Source organism: Lycium barbarum, chromosome 3, assembly GCF_019175385.1.
Source record: "Lycium barbarum isolate Lr01 chromosome 3, ASM1917538v2, whole genome shotgun sequence".
NCBI classification, from domain to species: Eukaryota; Viridiplantae; Streptophyta; class Magnoliopsida; order Solanales; family Solanaceae; genus Lycium; species Lycium barbarum.
The window spans coordinates 1,380,002-1,390,794 of record NC_083339.1 but is presented as its reverse complement, the minus strand read 5'-3'; the positions used below and the strand labels follow the sequence as shown (position 1 = coordinate 1,390,794).

Below are 10,793 nucleotides of genomic sequence, written 5' to 3'. Positions count from 1 at the left end.
AAAAAAATTATTGATTTTTTTAATTTTTAAAGCATGATTAACTCAAATAAATATTTTAACACATGCAATAATTAAATGTGTTATATATGCGAACAGAAATAAAAAATAAAATATAAGTTAAATAAACGTTACACATTAACTGAGTAGTAAATGTTAAATTACATACTAACTATTAAACGGTACAAGACATGTTATATATTCTTGAAAGATTACATAAGGAAACAACGATCGTACAACTTAAGAAAAAACATAAAAACCAACAAGCAACAACAACTACTGATTTCTGTCGGGGCAGCGATTCTTTTTATGACCTGTTTGCTTGCACGTACTACACTTCATTCCTCCTTCTAGTTGTAGTCCGCGCTCCTGAACCCGAAGTAAGTTTTGTTTGAAAAAACTTAGTGTTTGACTATAAGGTTATTTTAGTCAACTTTATATGTCGAGAAAATTAGTCAGCTTTATTTTCAAAAATTGAAACCACAGAAGTGAAATTGACATTCACAGCTACATTATCCCGGGATTTTTACGTTGAAATCTGTTGCGTATCATCATATTATAAGTAAATAAAACTGAAAATTTCACGCCAATTTGGGGGAAAATTGAAATTGAATGGGATAAAAGGTGTTTTTTTTAAAAATCGGCTCGGCCAAACCAGTTTGTCCGCGTAGATCTCGAAAAAATATGCAAGTTAAAAAAAACGCGTAAAACGGACGTCCGAGCGCAAAGTTATGACCATCTAAAGTTTGATCACTTTACAACTAGTTTTCAAACAAAACTTACTTCGGGCACCTTTTCAACCCCTAAAATGACGATCCGAACAATGACGTATCCTTGATGTATTGAGCCTACATTATTGTACGCAGAAAAAAATATCAGGTTCTATATAAAATATTGACGTTTCGGAGTCTTGACACACGACTAATCGTTGGTCAAAGTATGGAAAAATCACTAAGTTTTTTCAAACAAAACTTACTTCGGGCACCTTTTCAACCCCTAAAATGACTATCCGAACGTCTACGTATCCTTGATGTATTGGGCCTACATTATTGTACGCAGAAAAAAATATCAGGTTCTAGATTCAATAATGACGTTTCGGAGTCTTGACACACGACTAATCGTTGGTCAAAGTATGGAAAAAACACTTCGAGCATTTTGGTTCCGGACTCCTATTTTGTAAAACGTTGGGAAAAAAATATAACTTGTATAACGTGGACTGATCCACGTTATACAATTTATATTGTATAACGTGGATCAGTCCACGTTATACAATTAAATTTTTTTTTTTTTCGTTGACTTGTCTGACAGACGAAATTTTTTTTGGGGGTATATCGTGGATCAGCCCACGATATACCCCTTTTGGTATATTAATTTTTGATCATCCCCTTTTGATAAATGTCGTGTATTTTTATACCCTTTAGGCTCCAGACTCATGAATTTAGAATGCAAGTAATGTATCTTGTATATAAATTTTTGAACTTTGATTAAAGTAAATATACGTTTACTTTAATTTATAACTATTAAAGTAAAATTATTCTACATACTACGCGGACTAGTTTATCCTGATCCTGGGACTATTTTATCCCATCTCCTAGATGGGATAAAATGGTCCCAAGGTTAATGAGATAAGGTGGGATATCCCATCCTTAAGGTTGAGCTTTATTTTATACCCTGTTTGGTACAAGGTATAAATTTATTCTAGGATAAATTTATATCTTCTACCAAACATGGTACAAAATTAATCCCAAAATTAGTGATGGGATATCCCACCTTATACCGTGTACCAAACGATCCCTAAAGTCTAAACCGCGCACGCGGGTAAATATTTTCCAATTACCTTTAAGGTCAGAACTTATGGTATGTCACCGTTTTTAAGTTAAAATAAAATTATTTTACTAGAAAACAATTATTATACTATTAACTATACTACAAAGATGGGAAAATATGGAATTTTTTCCGTTTAAAATTTCTACTGGGGATTTTTTTCTTGCAAAATATAATTAATTAAGTTGATGTACTACTTTTCAGTCGAACAGGTACAACATTCAAGTCTCCATAAAACGAGAGAAAATAATTGAGCATGATTAATACACAACCATATCAGTGCCCACATATTATATATTATATTATTATTACTTTACTACTACTTAGAAGAGGGAGTTTGGTCGTCCCTCTTCGTCGTTCGTTGATGGGCCCCATTAAAAAAAAAACACTTTTGGGCCCTATATTAAACAGTCCCTAAAAAAAAATTGAAAAAAAAAATTGTGGATCCCATATATATTAAACAACAACAAATAGTTAAAACAAAATTGTGAGCCCTATGTTAAATACCAACCAGTATTATAAAAAAAAAGTGAATCTCATATTTAAAAAACAAATAATGTTAAAAAAAAGGTGGGCCCCATATTAAACACCATGCGTATTCGTAGCAAACACTAATATAATAAATTTTTAGATACGGAGCACAAATTACAATATTATATCAATCGTGTTTTGAACATAGTACATATAAAAAAAAATTGGGCCCCATATTAAACAGGCCCATAAAAAAAACAAAATTGTAAAAAAAATAAAAAATTGTGGGCCCCATATATATTAAACAACAACTAATATTAAAAAAATGTGGGCTCCATATTAAACACCATCCAGTATTAAAAAAAGGTGGAACCCACCACATTCAAACTCACGGGAAAAAAAAAAGTGAACCCCATATTAACAAAATCAAGTAATATTAAAAAAAAAGTGAATCCCATATTAAAAAAACAAACAATGTTAAAAAAAAATTGTGGGCCCCATATTAAATACCGTGCGTATTCGTAACAAACACTAATATAATAAAGTTTTAAATACGGAGCACAAACTACAATGTTATATTAATCGTGTTTTGAACATAGTATCCATATTGACAAAATCAAGCAATATATAAAATAAAAAAATGAATCCCATATTAAAAAAATAAACAATGTCAAAAAAAAAAGTGCAGACTTTGTATTCTTAGCAAATACTAATATAATAAAATTTTAGATACGGAGCACAAATTACAATGTTATATCAATCGTGTTTTGAACATAGTATATATATAAAAAAAAAAAAAAGCCCCATATTAAACAGGTCCATTAAAAAAAAATTGTGGGCCCTATATAAATTCAACAACAACTAATATTAAAAAAAATGTGGGCCCCATATTAAACACCATCCAGTATTAAAAAAAAAGTGAAACCCACCACATTCAAACTCACGGGAAAAAAAAAGTGAACCCCATATTAACAAAATCAAGCAATATTAAAAAAAAAAATTGTGAGCCCCATATTAAACACCATGCGTATTCGTTGCAAGCACTAATATAATAAAGTTTTAAATACAGAGCACAAATTACAATGTTATATTAATGGTGTTTTGAACATAGTATTCCACATTAACAAAATCAAGCAATATATATAAAAAAAAATAATGAATCCCACATTGTGGGCCCCATATTAAACACCATCCAGTATTAAAAAAAAAGTGAAACCCACCACTTCCAAACTCACGGGAAAAAAAAAGTGGACCCCATATTAACAAAATCAAGCAATATTGAAAAAAAAAAGTGAATCTCATTTAAAAAAAAACAATGTTAAAAAAAATGTGGGCCCCGTATTAAACACCATGCGTATTCGTAGCAAACACTAATATAATAAAGTTTTAAATACGGAACACAAACTACAATGTTATATTAATCGTGTTTTGAACATAGTATCTCATATTGACAAAATCAAGTTATTATGTTCACTAAATATACTTAAAATATTTATATTTTAAAATAAGATAGAATTTAAAGCAAAAGACAACATGACAAGTAAAATGAGCTAAACCGAGAATATTTACCAACAATTAAAAAATAGTATTTCTTCGTTTAGATAGAAAATCAATTTCTACAACAAGTCTTCTCTTTTAAAAAATATTAATAAATTTGCCGATTTTGTATTCGTAGCAAACATTAATATAATAAAATTTTAGATACGGAGCACAAACTACAATGTTATATTAATCATGTTTTAAACATAACATATACTCTCTCTCTCTCTCTCTCTCTCTCTCTCTCTCTCTCTCTCTATATATATATATATATATATATATATATATATATATATATAATCACTATTCAAAGACAACTACATACACATACATGCACTATAATCTAAAGTGTTGAGCCCGTGCACAGCACAGGCATAAACCGTCTAGTACTATATATATACACATATATGCGCACGGGCATAAGCCGTCTACTACTATATATATATACACATATATGTCACTCGATAATAAGTGATAAGACATTTTCCAAGAGCTACGCAACCAATGATATTGGGAAAAGGAAGAAATCTACATACAAAATATCATACACACAAAGCATTTTGTGTTCATCCAGGATTCGGAAAAAAATCGTATATCAAGAAATGTGATGTTAACAACTTATCCGATTTAAATATTACTAACTATTTCCGCTCGAGGTTATAATTATCGATCATACGAATATAATTTTATCGTTATATCAGCGCTTCTCGCAAAATATCTTTTGTCAGATAATTAAAATTGGAAGTAGACTAGACTAAAAATAACCATCAAAATGAAAAGAGCGCCGCAAAGCTAAAAAAAAAAAAAAAGTTATCGACACATTTAAGCAAGAGCTTTCGGTGTCGATGATTATAATTTTCTAGAAAGCAATAATAATTACATTTTTTTCTAATGCTATTAGTTAGAAAGCATTATGGTAATTTTACTTCAACATATATTAATAGGGTGAAAATTATTTTCACCCCTCAATTTTACTTTAAAACTCAAATTTTCTCCTCAACTTTGAACAATAGACATTCTCCCCGTATAAGCTTTGAACTCCAGGCCCTGAAGTTTAACTTTAAGTAAGTTCGAATTGCAAGATAATGTCTTGGAATTTCAATATATAAATTTCGACCTCTAAGATACCATCCATAATCAATGTAAATAAAAATTGGGATCGATTGTAAAAAGTGTAAAACTTAATTATCACGCCTGTAACTATTTTTATAATTATTGGAATTTATTTTACCTCTTATATTAACAACCAACAAACCCTTATCTTTTTTTTTTTTTTTTTTTGTCAAATAGAAAATGCATTGAATATATTAGTACCAATATCGTTTGCCTCTCATTGCTGCAGCAAAAGTCGCTAGCCAAACTACCAAGGGGTTTGGTGGGCAGATGAGATCTTTCCGCTCTTTAGGTCTAGGATTTAAACTCTGGGAAGATCGTTTTTCTCTTTAATGAGTTATATACGTTGCGAATATGAATTAGTCGAGCCAATAAGTCCCGATTATCTTATGATATGTTTAAAAAAGGTAGCCAAGTCTTTTATCAAATAATCCTTTATTAAATAAATCATAAAAGATTCATTTGAATATGTACTTTAGTCCTGGGACCACCCCTCAATTTTATTAACTCTGGCCAGCCCCTTATCATATTCAAGGTGAATTATAATCACTCATATTATTTGCCCATACATGGGTACCACAATCAGTTGGTATGTTTTTCAATGACCCTACATCACCTAATTCAATTTCTTTTAGCTGTCCCTACACATAAAGAAATAGTAAAGAATTACTATATCCTTTTAAGATAAAGTGAAATTAAAAAATAGGTTACTTGTGCATTTCATATTAGTCAAGAAACTTTATCCAGAGTAGTTGTTGATTGATGTTCTGCCCAAAAATGAAGCAAAACTCATTAAGTATTATCTATGCTAATACATCTCCTTCCAAAAGCTAGTTGCATAAATCTGGCGTGTTCATCTGACAATCTCCTGCAGCTTGTGGCATTACATTTTTAGGATAAAGTATCATAAAAGTAACGTGATTATATAAGAAAATGAAGTTATAATACGTTAGAATATACTTGTGAAACCAAATGCTATAGAAAACTCATCTAGTAACAATAATGACTCAATTGCAAGCAAGTTGAATCTCCATTATTGACGTAACTCTATTTAAGCTCATTTCAGTCCAATATAATAAATTTTACTTTCTTTAATACAAGAAGCTCACCATTTTAGTGTAGTCTGTATATACTTCTCCGACAAGATAAAAAATAAATATTACTGCAAATTCATTCTCTGGTTGTGCTACATATATGCTGCTTCACATATTATTATTGCCAGTGGCCTTTGATAATGCCAAATATTACAGTGTTATGTAACACTAAGGCCTCTCCTTGGATGTTATTTACCTGCTTTAATCCAAATATTTGCTCAAATCAGTCTCATAATCTAAATTAGCATGAATTATAACTGCATCGCTAAAACAAATAGTACATTTTTTAGCACATAACCATCTATTACTTGAATGAAACAACTTAACTAGTATTTGAACTTGCCACCGAACCCATAACTTGTTCGTTTGACCCGTACCTAATACTATAGCTCAGTCCCTGATGACAAAGAGCTGTTGAATCCAAATGAGTCAATTTCATATCAAAATTAACATACATCATTACTGCACCAGAAAGAATAATAGGATTTTAAGCACATAAACAACTTAACTAATACTTGATTAATAACAAAACATTTGAATTTGTACAATGACAAAGAGTCATTGAATCCAATACTAAACAAGCCCCATAGTATAGTTATATAGAAGAGAGGGCTATACAAGTAAGAATGCCTTCATTAACTTTATCTACTACTTGCATAATACAGCTTAATTGCATATATATGCTGCTTAACAAATATTCCAATTTGTTTAATGATAGAATCATTTATAGTCAAAGGGCTCTCCAAGTAAGAAAGTCTTCATGACTTTATCTCCCATTCCTTCAGCCCATGGAAACATATGACCTCCACCTTTCATTTCATGATAATGAACCCACGGTAGTTTCTTCGCGAGGAATCGTTGTAGTTTGACGGGTACGTGACCGTCTTCATCGCCTTGCCAAATGTGAACAGAGCCTTCGCCGTTAGGGAACGGGTTCTCTAGTGTCATTGGATCAAATTCCCATGTCCCGAAACCTATCATTATGTCGCGGTGGATCGACTCATAATCCCCTTGCTGTCTTACCAGGTCCTAACCTCAATCAATCAGGACATTCACAAGGTTAAAGATGACAGAAAGAGATAACAATTTGGTAATCAAATCATGACATATCATTATAATGGATTTAAGTTATATACAGTGGTACTGCAAAGAAATTTTTGCACTATCAATGTAATTTTGAGGATTTAACGAGGAATCACTTATCTTCCAAGTCACCATATCAAACTTGATATGAAGAGTTACATATTGTCGCCTCGCCTATGATGTAAAAAAGTCGATATACTGACAGCGCATATAACATGAACTTTATCCATGTAAAAAACCCTACTCTGAGGTAGACCCCTCAAGAAAATATCAAGTGAACTTAAGTCATTGAGCAGTGGATTGTTACACTAATAGTATCAAATTTTCAATGACCATTTTTCATAGCTAACCTATTTTTTTCTCCAATTTGACTATTATGGTAAAATCTTGTATTGCGTCGGATCTAGTATTTATACATGTGGGTTCTGAGTTAATAGAGTGAGTTGCACAATGTATATCTAGCTCTCTCTCTCTCTCTCTCTCTCTCTCTCTCTCTCTCTCTCTCTCTCTCTATATATATATATATATATATATATATATATATATATATATATATATATATATATATATATTCTTGTTCTTCACACGTATACAAGTGCTGTCAAACTCGCGAATCCATTATTAGATCTGTCACTGATCTTACTTCAAAGTCGCGGGGAAAGAAATGAGGATATGCTAAGAAGCTAACTCACCCGATATTTACTTTGATAGGAATCAAAGATAGGCATCAGTTCTCTGTCTTGGTCGAAAAGAATATCTTCACTGAACTGTGCAACGCTGGAAGCAGGAAACAACGTTTGAGTGTTCCACCAGTAAGTCAGCCATGGAAAATAGTGACCAACTCGAAGCGTCCATTGATCCTGTACGAGCTGTTCGTAGTATGTTTCTTTAGCCAAGTTTGCAGGAAAGCTACCCCACCAGTAGTTAGTCACAGGTGTTAGAAGAATTGCTCCAGCCAATCTGTGATACATTTACAATATCACAGTTAAGATGGAAACTATATGCAGATGAAGGGTAAATTTCATAAATTTTATACTGTCGGTGCATATAAGTTAAACTCAAGTTGTTTTAAGTGACAAGAATTAGTTTGTGACTTTGGTGAAATAAGATAAAAGTTTGATGACCATTTGTGAACTTAACCCTCGATCGTCCCCAAATAATTAACCAACTTTTTCTGAAAAATCAACTTATACTAGTAGGAAATTGATATTTATATGACACAAGTTTAACAATACCTGTGAGGAATATACTTGAGAACGCCCCAGACAGCTTGTCCGCCCATGGAAAATCCAATAACATTGAATTTAGATCCCAACTCCAAATGATCAGCTAACTCTTCAATATCAAGAGCTAATGTCTTTGGTGTTCTTTTTGGATGAGGATCACTTTCTCCATAACCAGGTCTATCAATTGACACTATATATATTCCCAAACTCTGCATAACCTCCTGCAATCGGAAAATCATTAATTGCACCCACAGTTATATCCATGTCACAGCTAAAAACAACCTTAAAATCACCAAAGGTTCTCGTGGGCAGTAAATATCCCTCCATCCTTAACTAGAGATCTCGGTTTTGAGCTTTGATGGAGTCAACTTTGTTCGGGAGCCTTAAAAATGGGACTCCCCGACATGAATCTGGATTAGTTGGCTTCCAAAGTGGGTGCCAGACACCAGGTCGGAAACCAAAAGATGCTTACTAAAAACAACTTTATAAATGCAAAGATTTCGGGTTCAAGCTCTAAAAATGGAGTAATATTTGGTCAGGAATCTTAAAAGTGAGACTTTCCGATGCAAATACAAATTAGACGGACTCCAAAGCGGGTGTTGGACACCAGGTGGAAAACCACAAGAATACTAAAAATAACCGTAAAAAAATATCCCTTCATCCTTAAGCAGAGATAGCGGGTTCGAACTCTGAAAACGAAATCACAGTTGATTGAAAACCTTATAAGAAGGACTTTCCAACGTGAATCCGAATTACTCGGGCTCCAAAGCGGGTGTTGGACACTAGGTGGGAAAGTAAAAAGAAAAAAAATACTAAAAACAACCTTAAAAAGTACCCTCCGTCCTTAAATAGATATATAGAGTTCGAGCTTTAAAAATGAAGCCGTCATTAGTCGAGAGCCTAAAGAGTGAGATTTCTTTGACTCAAACTCCAAATTAGTCGAGCCCTAGAGCAGATACCGGACACCGAGTGGATTCCAAAAAAAAAAAAAAACACTAAAGACAGCCTTAATGACTATTCTAATAAAAAATAGAAGAGACAAGTAAGATGATACATACAGGAGAAATAGTGGTGAGCAAAGCAACATCATGTCTAACACAATCAAAGTCATGGATGAAAACAAATTTATGTTTTGCTTGGTCTCTAGGAACACCATTTTCTTTATATGCCAAATATCTCCCATCAGAAAGCTTCACTCTTGGTGCTGTAATTGGAGGTCCATTATGTGAACCACAAATCTTTGGAGGTGGTGGCATAATTGCCCTATAAATTAGTGCCAATATCACAATTCCAAAAAGGGCTATCATCTTTCTGATCATCCTTAAAGAAAGAGGGAAAAAAAAAAAAACCAAGATTAGTACTATACAAAAAAGAAAAAAAATACTATAGTTCAAGAAAACAAGTAAATTTTGATGAGTTTAGACCAAATATAGCCTTATTAAAATGATGATAAAATCTTGAGATATTTTGAGTTGGACAGAAGAAAGTTCCTCCTATCTAACTTACAGAAAAGTAGAGTACTTTCAGTTTAGTGTTCTTCTTTCACTATCTTCACTTCACCTTGTTATATATAGGCTTACCTAATTCAAAAACTTTAAAAAGAAAAAAGAAAAATATAGTGCATACTTTGTAAAATACAAAGAAATAAAAGATCAAAACTCCTATTATTGAACTTCAGTAGTTGAGGTAGGTGGTTAGCTTTAGATAGACCACACAAGAAATGAGGGAGGTCACTAGTGTATTTATCTAGCGGTAAAAACTTATGTGCATTCTGTGTTTATATTTAATCATATATTTTTTATAACTGAATAATGAATAGAGATAAAATATACTCCCTCAGTCTCATATTAGTTGTCTTGTCTAGTATTTCGAGAGTCAAGTTGGCTAATTTTCGGAGCTAAACTGAATTAGATGAATTGAATGTTTTAAAACTATAATTTACATATTTAAAAACGACACAAAAAATACTTCAAGTTGCAATTCTTCTCATATTAACACGGTAAAAAAAAATCTCAAAATATTGGTGAAATTTATATAGTTTGACTTTTAAAAAAGAAAAGTGGACAAGTAATAGGGAGTATAATATTAATTATTTACTACTATATTTTACTGCTAATAATGTAGATAAAAAGACATGTTATATAACTTGGGTCTAGTTAGGTAAAAATTTATATACACAATTATCAGATTGATTTTTAAAGAGCACGATGGGATATTCCTCCTTGACTTCAGTTTTAGAATATTTCTATCCAGGATTGGACCGACCTAAATTGTAACCGAGGAAAAAAGTTGAATCAACTTTCGAAAGGTCGTTAGAAGCCTCAAATCCATTATGAATTAGAAAATGAAATAGAAAATAAAATAAGACATCAATTTGGCGCAAACTTCCAACGTGAAAAGTATCGTTTCACCTATGTAGAAGACGTCACACCATCAACGGATGTAG

General features: G+C 32.0%; 1 protein-coding gene across 6 annotated transcripts; it reads right to left on the bottom strand.

Moving 5' to 3' along the window:
* Window positions 1-6,536: 6,536 nt before the first annotated feature.
* On the bottom strand, window positions 6,537-10,793 carry LOC132629860 (uncharacterized). 6 transcript variants are annotated; one of them, XM_060345252.1, is made up of 5 exons: window positions 10,759-10,793; window positions 9,406-9,667; window positions 8,357-8,568; window positions 7,814-8,081; window positions 6,537-7,067 (listed from the first exon to the last, which is right to left on the bottom strand). In XM_060345252.1, exons 2-5 carry the CDS (start codon window positions 9,664-9,666, stop codon window positions 6,759-6,761), a joined length of 1,050 nt encoding a protein of 349 aa, XP_060201235.1. In that variant the 5' UTR covers window position 9,667; window positions 10,759-10,793; the 3' UTR covers window positions 6,537-6,758. The 6 variants fall into 6 exon arrangements, with proteins under 6 accessions (XP_060201235.1, XP_060201239.1, XP_060201237.1 ...); XM_060345256.1 differs by having other exon boundaries at window positions 9,406-9,658; window positions 10,759-10,788; XM_060345254.1 differs by lacking the exon at window positions 10,759-10,793 and adding an exon at window positions 9,974-9,995.

What these genes read in the sequence shown, in the direction of transcription:
- LOC132629860 (XM_060345252.1), bottom strand. Translation starts at nt 9,666, where the DNA reads ATGATCAGAAAGATGATAGCCCTTTTTGGAATTGTGATATTGGCACTA. An exon ending in TGCTCACCACTATTTCTCCT is followed by an intron (nt 8,569 to 9,405) that starts GTATGTATCATC and finishes TTCCGATTGCAG; the next exon opens with GAGGTTATGCAGAGTTTGGG. An exon ending in CCTATCAAAGTAAATATCGG is followed by an intron (nt 7,068 to 7,813) that starts GTGAGTTAGCTT and finishes GATTGAGGTTAG; the next exon opens with GACCTGGTAAGACAGCAAGG.